The sequence below is a fragment of the Glycine max genome, chromosome 3, assembly GCF_000004515.6.
Source record: "Glycine max cultivar Williams 82 chromosome 3, Glycine_max_v4.0, whole genome shotgun sequence".
Lineage (NCBI taxonomy): Eukaryota > Viridiplantae > Streptophyta > Magnoliopsida > Fabales > Fabaceae > Glycine > Glycine max.
The window spans coordinates 5294778-5313416 of NC_016090.4; the positions used below are offsets into that span (position 1 = coordinate 5294778).

The 18639-nt window shown below is 30.5% G+C and overlaps 2 protein-coding genes across 3 annotated transcripts; one reads left to right on the forward strand and one right to left on the reverse strand.

Moving 5' to 3' along the window:
• Positions 1 to 3824: 3824 nt before the first annotated feature.
• LOC100799892 (uncharacterized) lies at positions 3825 to 7555 on the forward strand. 2 transcript variants are annotated; one of them, XM_006576394.4, is made up of 3 exons: positions 3825 to 4023; positions 4455 to 4555; positions 5731 to 7555. In XM_006576394.4, exon 3 carries the CDS (start codon positions 5776 to 5778, stop codon positions 7450 to 7452), a length of 1677 nt encoding a protein of 558 aa, XP_006576457.1. In that variant the 5' UTR covers positions 3825 to 4023; positions 4455 to 4555; positions 5731 to 5775; the 3' UTR covers positions 7453 to 7555. The 2 variants fall into 2 exon arrangements, with proteins under 2 accessions (XP_006576457.1, XP_003522015.2); XM_003521967.5 differs by having other exon boundaries at positions 5736 to 7555.
• A 1035-nt stretch (positions 7556 to 8590) lies between these two features.
• Positions 8591 to 9394, reverse strand: LOC100800423 (senescence associated gene 20). Its single transcript, XM_003521968.4, has one exon. It carries the CDS (start codon positions 9329 to 9331, stop codon positions 8825 to 8827), a length of 507 nt encoding a protein of 168 aa, XP_003522016.2. The 5' UTR covers positions 9332 to 9394; the 3' UTR covers positions 8591 to 8824.
• Positions 9395 to 18639: the final 9245 nt, after the last annotated feature.

Genomic DNA, 18639 nt, shown 5'->3' on the forward strand with positions numbered 1-18639 from the left:
TATTTATTTGATTGTGTGTAATATATCTATAATTAAAAAAAAATCAATGAACTAGTGACTAAATATAGTGATATTTTTTGCTTTCTTACATATTGTAGGTCACAAAATTTTTAGTGACTAATTTTTATTTCATCATATCACTAATTTAAATTTTTCTTATACTATAAAAATTATGTTAAAATATACATATAAAAAATCTATTGAAAAATATCAATTATTTAAATGAACTTTAATATTTAAAGGATTAATCATTGATTCCAATCAAGAAATATCTCAACCCACCTAAAACAATATACATATCTATGATCTATATCCAATATGATGATGCCTTCGTCTGTGTTTCTTAAGGCTCGGATGAAAGATATACAAACTACAAAGATTTGGTTGAGGCCCAAAATTATTTATTGTGAAATATGCACATAGCTTCTTTGTTTTACTTTTTCTTAGTGAACCTAAAGTCTCTTCATAATAAAAAATTAATATCTTGAGATACTAAAATATATTTAAGGAATAATAATCTCTTTTAATAAATAATTTTTTCATACATATGTACGGACCTGAAGGTCAAATCTTTCACATCATATTAAAAACAAAGTTACCTATTCAACCACGACAAAGTCTTTGTTTTACTATAACTTTCATCCAAATTGACATAACACTTTTTTCTTATATGCATTGGCATAGCACTTGACCCGATCATATCGTCATGGCAACGAAAGCAAATTAATAGTAAATTCTATTAAATTCCCTCCAAATTGCCCAGATCATTGACTAAACGGTGAGACTAAGAAAAATCATATAGCTTTTAAGCCAGGGATAAGATTAAAGGCATAATTGCAAGTTTTGTCAAAGGAAAAAAGCAGGAAAAGATGATTCACCTATATATATATTCTTAGATCTCGTGTCTCTAATGGGATGAGGATACTAAAAGTCAGAATTATGGAGTACATCACACGATCATAAAGGGTAATTGAGTATCAACCTAGTAAACCATGAAGCATTAATTTAGCTATGTTAGAGATAAACTTGATTAATAAAGTAGTTGTCTTATACAGAAATGTACACGTATCTGCATGGCATAGGCAACTTTTCCCTGATTTCAATCATGCATATCAATGGTCTATGGAAGGAAGCTTCTTCCACGGGTGTAGCATTTTTTGTTTCTTTGAGTAAAACTAAATTTAATTTGCGTGAAGAATTGTAAATGTAGAAGATTCTTCTAGTCGACACTTTACATATGGCGAATCATATCATTCATATGAAATTACAGGTATCACTTTCCAAGCAAAGAGACCAAATTAAACTCTCCGCTATCAAGTCAAGTTTCGTAGGAATCATATGAAATTATAGGTATCGGGTTGACTAACTTTAATTTATCAATAATTAACAACACTGTCAGTTCACTCATTTTCATCGGTAATAAAAGACTCCCATTAAAAAAGATTGTCATTTGCTAAAATCAAAAGTTCTCAAGTGTTAGATTGTCATTGTTAATATATTTTTTGTCATACAGAAAATAAATTATTAATATTAGGAATCACAATAAACAAGGTACAAGTAATATATATATATCATAGTATCCACTCATATCCATACTTTTAAAAAAAAAAAAAAAACCTTCATAGACGAATTTATACTCGTATGAATAATAACTTTAATACCAGTAAGTAAATGCTCATGTCCATACAATTAATATGAAAATTTGATAAATAAATAATTGTTGATTAAAAATACAATTAATAGATAAATTTAAATCTATTTTTTCTCAAACATAATCATAATCATAAAATATCACAAAACATGATCTTTTAGAATATGACACGATTTATCTTTATAAGGAACATGAACTTTTTTTATGGTGAATTAAGGAATAAGATCTATCATTTCTCTTAGCAAATAAGTATTAAGGAACATGCTGATATTTTTTTTTGAATGAATTAAGAAACATCATCTATCTTTAATTATTATTATATGTGCATGCATGAATATGATTGAATATTAAGGTACCAATAACTACACTGTATGTGTTAAAATTTGTTGATAATTACCCATTCTCAACCCCATACCCATTAATTAAGTAGATAATTATCCTACTTTCATGAATAATTTTCCCGGATACTTGTTAGATCTAATGCCCATTGTCATCCCTATTTGATATAAGTAATATTGTGACTTTACATTATCAGTATGATATACCAACACTTAAACAAACAATCCATCATACTCTTACTGTAAAATTTCATATTTATACCAACACTTAAATTTTTATTAGATAAATTATACTAAAAAAATAAATAAAGCAAGAAAAAAATACTAACAAAAATTATCCTAATATGATTGATATTTACTTTTTCATTTATTAAAAATTGAATTTTTTAGTGAAATGTCACCATGAAGTTTTTTTAATACACCATGCAATATATTGATATAGAAAATAAAGGAGAATACCTCGAAGTTCTAACAAAGTTCAAAGAATCTAATTACGATCATCGAAAAAAAAATTAAAATAAAATGGGGACAACATCAGAAAGTTATGAAGTATTTCCTTGAACAAGAAAAGGATTTGGATTTTCCCTCCCTTACCTACCTAAATAAATGTATATATCAATTAAACTAATATTTTAGAATCATCATAATAGAATGTCTACTAGTTAATTCATTTTTAATTAACAAATTCTCAAGGCGCAGAAATAAAAAATAAAATAAAAACTAGTAGTGATTAAAAGTATCAGGTTCTGCGGGTTGAGAATTATGATCCACCCGCATGCCTAGTGTAGGGCCATATTTGGGCTGAACTAGTTAGAAGGCCCAAAACCCTTGGATCTAACTTACCCGTCTGCATCTTTGATCCAGCTTGGGGTGTGGACATTGCATCGTGATTCTAGAATATTTCTGGCAAGGAATCTTCCACTTAACTAGTACTTTGTTTTGGAAAAAAAAAAAAAAAAAACTAGTTCTTGGTTAATCCCATTCTCATATTGATGATTAAAGAGGTTATAGAAATTTATTGAGTTTCTTAAAAAAAGTTAAAAATTAGTTAGTTAATTAGGAAGTTAGTTAGGGATGATTAACCAAATAAACTATATAAGTAAGAGTCTCCGGCATTTGGTAGGGGAATTTTTTTCCCAAATTCATAATTATTGGCATTTGGTTAATTATTAATATTTTTGAAAATATTTAGATACATTTTCTGGGAATCAAATTATTATGTGATATTTTTACGATTTACTTTAATTATTTATCACATTAAAAAATCAAATAAAAATAACATGGTATTTTTATTATAATAACAGAAAAAATTAACTCAAAAAAATATGATTCCACATCCCCATGGAAAAAACTTGTAGAAAATCTAGCTACAAAAATATTCTTGAGAAACTTTTTTCCCAAAAATATTATTTTTTAAAATAGATACCCAATATAAAAAACGAAAATTCATTCTAGAATTTTCAAGAAACTAAAATTTCTTCCTTATCAAACTTCCCATCAGATCTCTCTACTTTTCATATGGATATGATATTTACCTTTCACTTCCTCTTAAAAATGAATTATTTTTTCACAAAACATATATAATTTTTTTTTTCACACCCTTTGTTTTCTTGGTTTCCTTTTCATCCTCTTTTTCTTTTGTTTAAATAACCTTTCTCATTTCCAAAACATAAAAAAAAAAGGTGCCCCCTATCACTTCCCCTTTGTTTATTATGACATCAATGTCATTGTCGTTACAACATGTCACACTGCCCCCTATCAACTAAACTCAAATTAAAACATAAAAAAAAAAGTGCCAAGTGAGAGGGGTCCATCTAGTGTTTTGAAATAGAGTTTGAAGACATTCCCGCTTATGCAACTGCCAACAAAGTCAATATCTGAGCACACACCGTTGCAATTTGAAAATGCATATGATATTGGCATAGCAGTCTTTACCACGTTCAGCATATTTCTCACTGTTTCTAGCTTTCTTTCTGGATTTGTGTAGTAACATTTCCACCATTGTTGGCAAGAGCACTTGAATTGGACCTATAGGTAACACTTCCTTTCACCAACCTGACATTTAACATGGCCTCTCTAAAAATGCATCCTTTTTCTTTTTCATTTTTCACTATAGTTGCCATTTTTTTCTTCTTATAATGAATCATAAATGACAAGCTTCTTAGTCTTACATTCATGTAAATATGCTAAGTTACTTCAAAGCAACTTTTAAAACACATTCAAGTTTTTTGCTAACTCTAACTTAGAATAGATAGAACCTTGAATACTGAATAACTGACGAGTAGGATTCTCCAAACATTACATGATTTAAATTCATCTCATGATCTGCGGAAATACTTTTGCTGTTGTAACTTGTAACTCTGGCTTATCTTTTCTTTCCCAACAAATCAATATATGTTTGGCAAGAGAAAAAACTTTATTCCAATGATTAATGTGTGCAGTGATTCTATTATACCCTTGTGCAGGATATAAAGCCATCAAGTCCGTTGTTCGAAAAGATAGCAATTGAAGCATTAACAGTTTCCTCTTGCAGAAGTTAGTCTGAGCATCCCTTTAAGCAGTCCTGGTTGGTATTCCACTTGCCTTCTTTATTGCATAGTTTATGTTGTATGATTGACTTGGTTGTAGAACTTGTGTTTTCAGAAATTTGCAACATGTATATGTAGGGCTTCGTTGTGAAAGTTTCTTCCTTAATGCCTACGCCTAACCAAACTAGGATTGGAATATTAAACAAGAAGCGTAAAATGATTAAGAATGTTTGAGAAAATGAAGATTTTGAAAGAGCCTTTTATAAAGAAATAAAGTAGTAAACTATAGTTGAATGAAAATTCTAGACTTCTCAATTTATTGAATGAATTGATTTTGCCCCTCTCATTTATCTGAAGTAGTAGTAAGTACCCTATCGAATAAGTTGTTTCTGCTCTTTAATGACTAACAGACTAAGTTATCTTGTTGCTTTTACTGTAATAGTTTAAGATAGGAAATATGCAACTTGATGTGGTCAACCACTATGGTCTATTGGTTGATACCTTTGCAGTAATTCTATTGGCTGATAAGATGCAAATACTATTTATTAGAGAATGTAAAAGTTTTTTGAGTATTCTGTTGTGTTAGTTGAGTATTTTGTTATGTTAGTTAAAGTAGATAACTTAGGCGTGAAGCTAATTAGTTAGTTTGGCCTTGTATATAATCATCACAAACCATACTTTGTAATTCAATTCCATCAATTCTATTCACTCTATCAGTTTATCTCGCTATTAATTTCAAATTTCAAGGCCATTTGATTTTTATCTTAGTTATTAACAGGTTCTGGTTTATGATATGATTTCTTTGTAGACTCATCCTATGATTCGCATTCATGGGTCAATTATGGAGAAGAATGTTGATGTTTCTTCAGCTGACTTTTTTAATCCATTTGTATTTGTTTGACTTTAAGTAATATCTTCATTTCTGATTTTGAAAAAATTGTTTCCTTTTTGTTAAGAAACGTTTTAGGTCTTGTGCTAGTAATAGAAACTGAACCCCGTTTAGCAAACCTAAAATTGAATGTTGCGGAGCATCAAATTGTAATTGATACCTCTCATTTCACGGTGCTTCATTTACTTATAAAACTTAGAGAGTGTAAGAATCTGAATAGTTTAACATGTTAATTTTCTATTACTTTTCAAGATTTAAGATTCCATTCTCAATGACCATTAGAAAATAATCTTCATCGTTACTCAGCTTAATGGACTTATTCAGTGCAGATAATCAAGTCATTATTGGACCTTCAAATCAGAATCTTTTATGATCATATTGGCTGGTAGAATGACTCGAGATACTATTGGAGGAAGCTTGCAAGAGGGTCTGCAAGATGCAGCCTCAGTTGGAAATACAAATGGTTTCAAGATTAATGTAAATAGTGTTCTTCAAATTTCATCATCTCAAAGGGGACTTCTGAGCGATGAAAGCCATCATATAAGGAAACAAAAAATGTTGACATCTATTGCCAATATCTTTAAACTACAGAGACTCACACTCACACCCCATGCTAATTCAGCTTCTCCATCTGCTAAACTTAGGAAGAAGACTGAGGAAAGATATGAATTCTCACATTTTGTGCCTTCATCCATCAGGGAAAACTTGAGAAAACCTTTTAATTGTTTTTTTGCCAAGAAGATTGATTGGCCATCTCTAAGGAGAAGCTGCAAACAATGGATTAAGAATCCTTTGAACATGGCCATTCTTCTATGGATAACTTGTGTTGCTGTTTCAGGAGCAATTCTCTTTCTTGTCATGACAGGAATGTTAAACAAAATCCTTAATAAGCAGTCACAAAGGAACTCATGGTTTGAGGTCAACAATCAATTTCTCAATGCTCTATTTACTCTCATGTGTCTATACCAACATCCAAAGCGGTTCCACCATCTTGTGCTTCTTTGTAGGTGGAAGCCAAAAGACATCATAATACTAAGAAAATTATACTGTAAGAATGGCACTTGCAAGCCTCATGAGTGGTTCCATATGATGGTGGTAGTTGTGTTACTCCATGTTAATTGCTTTGCTCAGTATGCACTTTGTGGCCTTAATTGGGGTTTCAATAGATCTGAAAGACCTGTTGTTGGGGTTGGTATATGCATCTCCATTGCAATTGCTGCTCCAGCACTTGCAGGAGTTTATTGCATTGCAAGCCCTTTAGGAAAAGAATATGAAACTGAAGAAGCAGCACAGAATCATATTCCCACTAGTAACACATTTGCTTCAAGAAATGATCATAGTCTTGTTGAGTACACACCTCAATGGAGAGGGGGACTATTTGATCTTTGGGACAATCTTTCTGTGGCATGTCTCACTCTCTTTTGTAGTTTTTGTGTCTTTGGAAGGAATATGGAAAGACAAAATTTTGGTAACAAGTATGTTCACATTGCAACTTTCCTCCTCTTCTGTGTGGCTCCCTTTTGGATCTTCAACATGGCTACCATCAATATTGATGATGAACCAGTGAGATTAGTTCTGGGGTTATTGGGTATATTTCTTTGTGTGTTTGGTTTACTCTATGGTGGCTATTGGAGGATTCAAATGAGGGAAAGATTTAACTTGCCACCAAATAAACTTTGTTGTGGAAAGCCAGCAGTGACAGATTGCATACAGTGGCTATTTTGTTGCTGGTGTTCCCTTGCACAAGAAGTAAGAACTGCAGAATCCTATGACATAGTTGAAGACAAATTTTTCTGCAAAAAACAGACTCAAAGTTGTGTTCAGCTTGCACTGAACTCATTGCCTCCTGAAGATAAAGCTCCTCAAGTTACATCAATGTCCACTTCTTCATTTTGGAGCAGTCATAGTTTCAACAAGATCTGGTCTGAAGAGTCAAAAGATCATTCAAGTCTCTCAGAAATTGAGTTTTCAAGAGAAAGAAAACAAAATGTTATGGAAGTGCCTATTCCTCTAACAATTCAAATTGATGATAATGATATCAAATGAACATAAAGAGGAGAACTCTTGATGATATATAAGTCTTTTAGCAGTCATGTATGCATTTCGAAATATACTTTTACATTTGTAATATTTGAACATCAATTTTAGGATCAAATGGAAAGATGTTGTCTTGTGTTTGATAATTTCAAAAGATATTGTTTAAGAAAGTTTGAAATTTCCATCTTAAACATTGTGCAACTGGATATAATATGACATGTACTTGAATGCAGATTACTTGAACAAAAACAAACGATAACTTTTAATTGTGGGATAAACATTGATGCAACTTGTTAGGGATGGTCCTTATTAGGCAACTTGTTGAATGAATCCAATTGTTCCACTTTGAATATCTATTTGCCATTTTGACAAAAACTCTGTTCTCTTGTTAACCATTCCTAAACTAACTCCAAAGTCCAAACAGGTTGGCTAGCAAATGAATCCTTATGCAAAACGAGAAAGTGTAAGTATAAAGCATATTAACATAAGTATATGCAATTTGGAGTTGCACAAGTGGTTGGAACGAACTTGGATTTGGGTACAAAAGAATTTCAGAATTATTTGGCAGATTTCTATTTACTTTATAGAATTACCATTTTCAAGATCATGTAGTTACCAAAGTCATCATAAAATGCTCAACCACTCTGAACTTTGATAATGATCTCCTAAAAGACCTTTCTAATCTCATTTTGCTAACCCCATTAACAATTAAAAGTTCTGCTTTTCTTTTTGTTCATTTCCGTTTTGAGGGGTATTCCAAGTTCCAAAACAATTCCAGAGTAAGATATCTATATCCATGTATTGCTTCTCTTTTAGTTCATTTCCAATTCAGGGGTGTTTCAAGCTCTAAAGTAATTCCGGTAATAGGATGCTGTCTATATATATGCATGTGTCTATTTTTAGTTTTAACCGACCGTCATTTTCTATTAATCAGTTACACAAACCAAATATGTACCAAAACTCAATGTGGTTGAGTTGACCACAGGTACACAACCCTGCAAAGGTTACATCCCAAGCTATTATTTTGCCCACAATTTCACATCCTTGAACTTCACCCAAGACCTATACCATCAACATACTCTTTTCAAAACACTTTCCCTTATTGGATCAAATTCATGAAGGTTTTGGTAAATAATAACACACTTAATTTAAACAAAACTAATAAACCTCACATAAATTTCATCTTATGGAGAATTTATTGTATAGTCGATGACCACTACTACATGTCTATGGTTCTGATCAATCTGAACGTGACAGAGTTAATAAAACTTAATTTTGTCACATTTAGATTGATCAGGATTACAAACACACTATGGTCTTAGTCTATATAATAATTTCTCTGTTTTTTTTTTAGTACATTGCTAGCATTTCTCTCTTGTAGCTAAATGGCTAGCACAAGTCCTGGCAGGGACCGACGATATAGATCACGCGGCTGGCTTTGCCACAATGTCATGTTGTCAAGCTTGTTTTCCCACCTTTGAGACCTCAAGTCCCGGACCACAAGCCATGTGTTGAAGTACTCTCTAAACTGCGTGATAAGGCCATTCCTCACGGTCCAAACATGCACCCAGTAGGCCTTGCCTTCCCACCCCTCGGCGATCACGCAATCGCCGATGGCGGTGACGCTCCTTGGCTCGAACCGGAACCCGTTGTTGTCGAGGGTGGTCTCTCCGGTGAGCACCCTCATCATGTGCTGGCACTGAGGGGGGCCATGGAACCACCACTCGAGGTCACTTGCTAGCATGTTTGTTGCAACCGTGTCCATTTGGCCTTGCCCTAAAAGGGCCTTGTAGAGTGCTTCCACAGTTGCCTTGTTATGCATTTCCTCTTTCTCGTGCCTCTCTGCTCCCATTTCTGAAATTTCAATGGAGCTAGATATGTGCTTCATTTTGATATGGGAAGTTTAATTTGAGAGTAGCTTGATTTGTTTTGTGCATGGGAATGTGGCTCTTGGATAGTCACATATTTATAGGCCTACATAGAGATATAAATGTCAAAGTATTAGCACACCTTATTATTGTTTAAGGAGACTAGGAGACACTCATTTTTTTAGACATAATTAGTTTTAATAAGGATTGACACTAATTTAATGTGACAAATCATTTAACACAAATAATAATTAAACTACGACGGTGGAGATTGATTACTTTATAAAGTGTGGATTGGATGATACGGACTTGGTCCTAGAAAACTTGCATTTAATGCTGCACGTGTGAAGTGTCAAAAAGTCTGTCAGAACAAAATTTACATTTAACAACAATCATAAGCTATTAAGCTGTAACGTTATTATGTGGAGATAACGATGTGGACTTGTGGATGTACGCGTACGATGGAGCCAAAGCAATATTGGGTGTATTTCTAGAATGACTAATTTACCCTTGGGTTGGTTTGGTCTATTCTGTGGAAAAATCTTTGAATAATTTAGGTATAATCTAAAAGTGCTATGTTAAATTGATGCTTTTGGAGTGTTATTTGAAGGATCTTTTATTGTTTAATTTGTCGACCAACACTGCCAATTTCTTACCAAAGTATCCGTAGGTTAAACAAAGGACAAATAAACATGGCTTTCTCCTTATTAGAGTTACCTAAGGTTATGGTATTGTAGGCATATGAGGGACAAAACCAAAAAGATCCGTGAGGTTTGAATGTTGTTGCTCTAGTGTTAACAAGTATCAGAATTGCTTTGAAAAGAAAACAATGCAAAACAAATGGAGAACTTAACTGATATCCCTGATTCATGATGCCAATTTTATCGATGAAATGTATCAAGTTACTAATGTTCATAGATGATAAATATAATGAATAAACATTTTCTAATTCATATAAAAAGGTTTGCAGTATTTTAAAATTTCAAAATAACTCTAGTTTGTAACTTCTACATACTAAAAACAATCCTAAAACCAAACGACTGACAGTGATTCCATAAATTTTGGAAAAGATTATACACGATATTCAAATTTTGACCAAGTGATCAACTAGTGTAAGATTTTTTCAACTTAATTAATAGTTTCAATATCTAATTGGATCAAGGATTATTTTTAGTAGAAAATTTTTGTAATAATCTCTCTCTATATATATAACTTAGATGTAGTTCTTTTGAGTGTTTTTTGTTTTATTTTCTTATCAGGATTAAAATTTTATATCATTAACTTATGTTGATTTTTAATGTAAATTTTTATTATGCAGACTACTTTTGTAGAATTTCAATTTTAATTGAAGAACAAGATTAACATAAATTGTATCTAAATTTTGTCCAATAATCAATTACTCAATCAATTTAAAAGTTTAAGCCATAAATATACGCCAAAGAGACAAAAATAAAAACAGCGCATAAATAGCCTCACTAGTATTCCACGAATAAAGGACAGTATATTCGACTATTCCAGTATCGAAAAGGAAAAAAAGCGTGTTAATCATGATTAGTTTAATTAGTTTCCTTCTGTCTATGATTTGTTTTTCTGTCCATTTTTAATCTAAGCCCATGTCTTTTCTTGATCCCAATTTGTATCCATCCTAACTTTTAAATTCTTGGAACTGATACATCAATTTTTGCCTTTTTGGACTGAATATCCAAGATATTTGATTCTAACTTTTGGGGTTCCAACCAAGCTTAGATAAATTAAATATGACAAAAGAAAATATGTCCAATAGCAATTTGGCTTTTTTTTAATGTACGAAAACTTATAATGAGGAGATCATTGCCTGAGTCCAAGGACAAAATCAAGAGCATATGTCCAACCTCATTGAGCATTAACATGTAACGCATATAACTCTTGAATTTGAACCCAAATTTATGCGTTTGTTATTTTTGTAAGTTAATTAAGAGAGACTAAAAATACCTAATTTCCATTAGCTTAGTACTCAATAATATAATGTTGTATTTATACAAATTCACATAAAACCTTTACAAATATATGCATCTATGGTGTACCCCATAAGACAACTTGAGCACAAGTCGTGGCTCTTCGACTTGAAAACCAACCAAGGTCATTGTCATTGTAATTGTGATATTGGTGGTGCTTGATTACTATCATTGGCCAAATTCCAGATTTTTCGGCTGGTCCCAATACACATTTCCAAAATTTGTCGTGTTCACGAGGGAGGATGTGCCGAGAAAGAGCAAGGGTTAGGTGAACATTGATGTAGTGCATCCAATATATGATGATCATATAGTTTACAAATACATATTTCTAAATGATAAGTGTTTAATTAAGCAATTTTAATCAATTAGATAGCTTTATATATGGTATTAGATAAGGAATTTTTTTTTTTTGTTATTATTAATTAGAAAGAAAGTTTATGATAGGAGAAGTAGAAATAGGAAGCTCAACTGAACTAGATCCCAACTTTTGGAAGAAAACTTGCCAAAAATGCACCTTGATTGAGAATGTAAGGAAACATGTGCCGAAATATTGGAGGCACCTAAAAGGGCCAATGAAGTCACATGTTCTAGAAGATAACTGATGTGTATAGGTATATTTTGGGATTAAATCATATAGAAATGGTTAATTTTATTCTCTTATTTTTTTTTTCTTTTTGTGTGAATAATTAAAATTTTAACTTCATTTAAGTTTTTGTGCAGAAAGTGTTCAAAGTTGCAAATTTATAATGTTTGGTGAATAATTGTCGTAGAAAAATAAAGTAAAACACGAGAAAGCAAATTAAAAATTCGAAGGTGCTCACTAAGCGCCTCTTAGGCGCTCAATGGGGGATGTAGTCGCTCAACAGGCAGATCACCTTTTAGTGCCAGGAAGTATGAAAAAGTGTGATACGTGAAGGCGCGCTTAGTGCAAGTCATGCGCTAAGCGGGAGATTACCGTCATGCTCACTAAGGGCGGCTATCGTGCTTGGCGCGATGGTTGCATGAAATCCAAACTGAATTGCACCTATAAAAAGAGAAAGAGGAAAAGAAGAAAAGGGGAGACAACTTCAAAGAGAATATGCAAGAGAATACAATTCCTTATAAAAGGAAAATGATAGAAGTAGGAGAAGCAATCATTGGGAGTCATTCCTTCTTTTCATTCCCTTTCTTACTTATTCCCTTCATTATCCATTACCCTCTTGCAATTGTAAAGCTGCTTATGACAATGAGAAACTAAAACTCTTCTTGTTGGGAGCTTAGGAGTGGAATTGCTCTTAATGTAATTACTTCTCCTATCTATTTAATATCATTCCTTTTGCATTATCCTTTTTTGTGCTTAATTTCATTGTTTACAGTTTGATCACCCATATTCATGGTAAGTTTTAGGGTGTCATTGTTAATGTAATTACTTCTCCTATCTATTTAATATTATTCCTTTTGCATTATCCTTTTTTGTGCTTAATTTCATTGTTTATAGTTTGATCATCCATATTCATGGTAAGTTTTAGGGTGTCATTGGGAAGCGTTATTCTCTAATAGAACTAGAAAAGGATATCTAAATAATTCATATCTGGGATAGAATGACTTTATTTAGCATGTTATACATCTCTATTCTTAATGCAATTTAACTGTTTTACCTCTTAAAGGGATTTGGGAGAGAAAATAGATAAATTAGACTCGTTTACTTGAGGGGTAGTTGGAATAATCTTAAATAGAGAAAAATCATTAACATTACGTCAAGAGTAGTTCTGGTAGGCTAAGTCTCTAATATTCTCATCTTATGAATTAACTTTTGTTTCTAATTTTGGTTTTTCTCATCTTGTCTGCCTTAATTAATTAATTAAATTTTATGTTTGTTTTTCTCTCTTGTTTATTTTAATTTAATTTTCTGACAAATTATTTTATTAATCTTCACAACATTTTAAACCAATTTAACTATTGCTTGAGAATTTTTTATTTATCTACCTAAGTACAAACAAAGCTTTTGTGTACTCGACACTCGAACTTCTATTTTAACTTTACTACTTGTATAAATTGGTGTACTTACCAATCGTTCAATATTAGACTTCTAGTGGTGCAAGTAATCTGTTTGTTTACTGTGATGGCCTAATAGGTAATCCCTAGACTTGATATACTTCAAATGTAATTTTTTTTATATCAAATGTAAATTTTTTAGGGTTAGGTCTTTCAATTCTATCTCTTTTCATCCAATTTCATTTCAATTATAAATAATAGAAATTTTAGAAGTGATAAATTTCTTAAAAGACTTATGTAATAGTTTAAATGTTAAACATATTTAATTCATAATATAAAAGTGATAAAAAAAACATTTGAGTAAAAAAATTTACACTAAATAAAATAAATCAAATGTAATTCTCTCTTAAAAAATATATAAATTACACCTTTTTTTCTTTTCTAACTTTAAATTTTTTTAATTCTTCCTTTGATAAAAAATTGAATGGGTTACATTTTAGTTTATGCTTAATATAAACCTTTAAACCATGATGAATAATTATGAACAAACATTTCAAATATAATTTTTTCTTTCACTACAATATATGAATTTGACAACTTTGAAAATGAAATAATTTTTTGAACACTCTTCTTATTGATTTTAGAGTTTCGCCCAACTTCTATCTTTGAAATTATAAAGTCTTAAAGTTAATTCTCCTAATGTATGCACTATTTACAAATGTTTTTCCTCTTTTTTTGACACTACAAAAAGACTCTTATTTTTGTGATCTAGTTACACTTGCACCTCTCTATCATTAACGGTGCTAACTCTGTTTATTTTTTAAATCACATGGTAGCTATGTGATTTTTATTAAAATTTTAATTTTAAAATTATTCATGTCTCCTTTCTTCATTTAAAACTCCTATCATTGGCACATCATTGCTGAATCTTTACAAGCCTGTGTTGTTATTAAGTGCAATGGAGTATGTGCTAGTTTATTTTTTGTGAGTTAATATTCATGGTGTTGATTTTCTTTTTTGTTTTTTTTATAATGTTCAACTATTATGTTGTATTTCTTTTACATTCCGACGAGTGACAGGAAAGAAGGGTATCAAGTGTAATTTTTGTAAAATAGAGGGGGCATGTGTATTATTTGTAAAAGACAGAGGATGCATGTTGTTCGCTCTTCGGCAAGTGTACCGAGTCGCACAAGTAGTATAAAATGATAAGACCAAGTATCGTATCCACATGGATTTTGACTGCACTCAGAGTTTGTATATGTCCAATTTTAAGCAATCAATGAACTAACATTAATATTGGTCAAATAATGATACAGAATATAAAATTTGACATAAATGAAGATAATTAAGCAAAGCACATTAAAGAGATAGAATACAAACACTTAGGGGATGAGTTGTCAGTTGAAGTAGAATTACGGAGCGTGTTGAGACTCAACCTACCGAAACCACTCTTGATGGAACATTAAATGTTTTTCACTATTTAATGTTATTTCGTGTTCTTATGCTGAAAATAAATTACCCAAACCAAGATCCTTCGAGTGAATGGGCCTAACTCTATTTAAACCTCGTTCTTAGATCCCTCGTCGAACTTAGCCTAAACGAATTGCATTAAGATTACAACATATTAAAAACTAAATTCATGCACTATGTGTCCAGACATACAGTTCTCTAGCCTACTCTATCAAGTTCTAAGGTTTTAAAGCACTTCCCAGTACTAAAAATCTTAACTATGCATACAAATGGGTGATCAAGGCACAAGCATACAAAAATAAGTAAAGATAGAAGCAATGAACACATAAAAACAACATTAAATAGATAGTAAGAATCATTACATCAAGAGTGTTTGGTGGTTGAGCTCCCAACAATGGGTGGTTTAGTCTCTCATTGTATGAGAGACTTACTAATACAAAAAGAAAGCAAGAGGTGTGGAAGAAAATGGAGGAAAGGGTCCCCAGGTGAATGGGTTTTCTCTCTTCTCTCATGCCCTAGCTTCTCAATTTGGTCCCCCAAAAGAACTATCTGATTTTTCCCCTCTTTCCCCTTTTAAAATGCAGCACAATCATGTTTTCCGATATTGACCATGCATTAAGCCAGCATGTACTCGCTAAGCGCACGTGCAAAGTCCAACTGGCATAAGTGATTGTGCGCTAAGTCGTCACATGCACGCTAAGTCGCCAGATGCGTGTTAAGCCTGACCTCCAAGTTGGCTTCTCCCGCTGAGCCGTTGTTGACGCGCTTAGCGAGCTGCTCAAGTTCTTCAATCATCTTCCAGGCCTCCTACTGTATAATTCTACAAAAAAAAATACACTCCAAAACACTATAAATTAGATAACTTTAGCATTTATTGGACAAAAACTCAAAAGAAACTAAATTCCTAATGTTCTAACACAAAAGGAAGCAGTAAAAGAGAGGAAAATTAGATAATTGCTATATGATTTAAATATTTAAATTATGTAAGCATATCAATTATCACATGTGTAACATTTTTACAATCTCAGGGGGTACATGTGTAACATTTTTAAAACATCAGGGGATACACCTACTCCCCTCGAGATGCGAACAAAAACACGGAGGAGAATAAGAAGTGGAGGAGAAATGTGCGCCACCTAGCACCACTGCGAGATGTGAACAAAATGCGGGGGATACAACAAGGCACGACAGCGATGAGGGAGAGGGGCTTACCTATCACCACTGTGGAGGAGAACACACCTTGCACCACAATCGCAGGGGAGAAAAATGTCTAGCATCACCTAGGGGAGAAACGCGGAGGAGACATGAGGAGGAGAAATGCGATGCAACAACAACGAATGTGACTCCCTTTGGCTGCCTGGAGAAGAAGGAAGAATACATAGCATAATTCTATTTCTCTCTATTTGGGCCACTTAAAAGTCAAGGACAATTCCAAATTTTTCTAAAAATGAATTAAAAATTAATGTAAATATCTTTTAATTTTCAAACAAAAACTTAATATCATTACAGCAGGAAGTGCTAATGTAATAATTTAAAAAAAAAGACATGTGTAAATAGAACAAACCTCAAAGGAGGTTTCTATAATTTGTTGAATCTAAAATTAGTTATGGATGAAAATTACAAGAGAAAATAATTCATAAAATGTTCATTTATATTAAAATGAAATGAAATATAAGATTCTCACAGCTTAAGTATTGCATAGTACATGAAATGTTTCAACATTACATGGAAGGGACATAAAAGTAAAAGCTTCTTATATTTGGTAAAAGTAAGAGAAATAAAAATAATTTTCAAACATAAGAGAATTTTGAAAGTGTAAATTTGTGCATAAAATTAACTTTATTAACACCTTTATAAGCGGATAGGCATAAAACTTTCCAATGAAAGTTATTTGTGTAGTTACTAAATTATCCTAACTTATTTTTAATTTCATAAGCATTGTTACTAACTTTAGTTGGAAGGAAATATCTCACTTATGATGAGCTAGGTTAGTTGGTAGATAATAGCTAGTCATCCACAAAATTAACTGATATTTTACACCTATATAACATAATGACCCAAAAAAATTATAAACGCTCATTTATTTTTAATTCAACAACTATAATTATTATTATTATTTTCATTAGTGTTATTGTTATCATTTTTAACATCATTACCACTATTTTCCTAATTCAATTATTAAAAAATAGATGACCTTTTTATAAATATTTTATTTAAACCAACCATATATAGAAATAACAATTTATTAGAAATAAAAGTATTTTACATAAAAAAAAGTTAAGTAATACATAAGCATAATTTATAATTTTTTTAAAAAAGTTATATTCTTAAAATTTTCAATTTCATTAAAATTAAAAATAATAGATTCCTTATAATCACTTTAAAGAAAAGGATATAAATTTTAAAACTAAAATTAAAAGATGTAAACAATGTATGTAATTAAACATCTCTTGAGGATAGAGTCACTTATTCTTAACCATACAATACAAAAATATCTTTGAATATTTAACATAATATTTGATTCCACGCTAGTTGGGCACAAACAAGATGATATTTAATATTTTTTTTACTAAATGATATATAATATGTATGTTACTTCTTATAATAAATATGGTCAGTTTTAATTTTAATTTTAAAATGTTAAAAAATGTTAGTTTTAGTTGTAGTTTTAGACTAAAATATATTTTCGATTATTGATAAATATCCAAATTTCATATTTGCTGATAAAAAAAATTACATTGAATATCTAATAAAATAATAATTATTTTTTTGTCCTTGATACTTTTTTTGCCTGCTAAATTAATAAATTTTATATTTATTCTCTGATAAAAAAATCATTTGTTATTAGTCTTTAAAAAATGAAAAAAAAAATATTAGGAAGAAAATATAAAATTTGTTAATTTGTGAAAGATTAAAAAAAGTGTCAAGAATAATAAAAGAATTATTAAGAAAAAAATGAAAAAAAATTATTGAAATACAAATTTAAAATTCATATATTTATTAGAGATCCCAAACCTATTTTAATCTATTTTTATTTAAAAAATATCACCATTCGTTAATGATTTAGCATACATTTAAATTTATCTCGTCACATGACGTGATATATTTATATAGATGTATATTATATTATAACTAAATATTGATGGCAAAGAATAAAAAAAAAGATAAATAAAGATTGAAGATTAAAATTAATAAAAAAATTGAAGACTGAAAAATAAAATCTGTATTTACAAAAATTCAAGCCGTATTTATAGTTTTTTTTTGTAAGGGAGCGTGTTTATAATTTTATACTATGTACTTATTATGCAGTTTTTTTAGAAGAAATTATATATATATATATATATATATATATATATATATATATATATATATATATATATATGAATTTGCTGACATTCTGATATTAGAATATTTTAGTAACCTATATCAAATTATTTGAATCAAAAACTTAAATATTTTTTTTGATAATAAATTTATTTTGGGACAATATAATAATTTAATGTTTATATTTTTAAAACTTATTTATTTTTAAAAATATAAATATTAAATTATCTTATTGTCTCAAAATAAATTTATTATAAAAAGAGAGTAATTAAGTATTTAGGCTAAATAATTTAGTATAGGGGTGTTAAAATACTTTAATATGAAAATATGTTATCACACCTATATATATATATATATATATATATATATATATATATATATATATATATATATATATATATATATAGATAGAGTGTGTGAATGAATGTTTGGTAGCAAGAGTGCATAAGAATACTATCTTCAGAAAAGAGAAGATTGAAAATGGGGTGGTCATTTGGCAAATGGTCTTCCAACGCACGTCCCGCCTGATATAATTATTTATTGACACCTCTTTTGACCGTTCAAAA

What these genes read in the sequence shown, in the direction of transcription:
- LOC100799892 (XM_006576394.4), top strand. Translation starts at nt 5,776, where the DNA reads ATGATCATATTGGCTGGTAGAATGACTCGAGATACTATTGGAGGAAGC.
- LOC100800423 (XM_003521968.4), bottom strand. Translation starts at nt 9,331, where the DNA reads ATGAAGCACATATCTAGCTCCATTGAAATTTCAGAAATGGGAGCAGAG.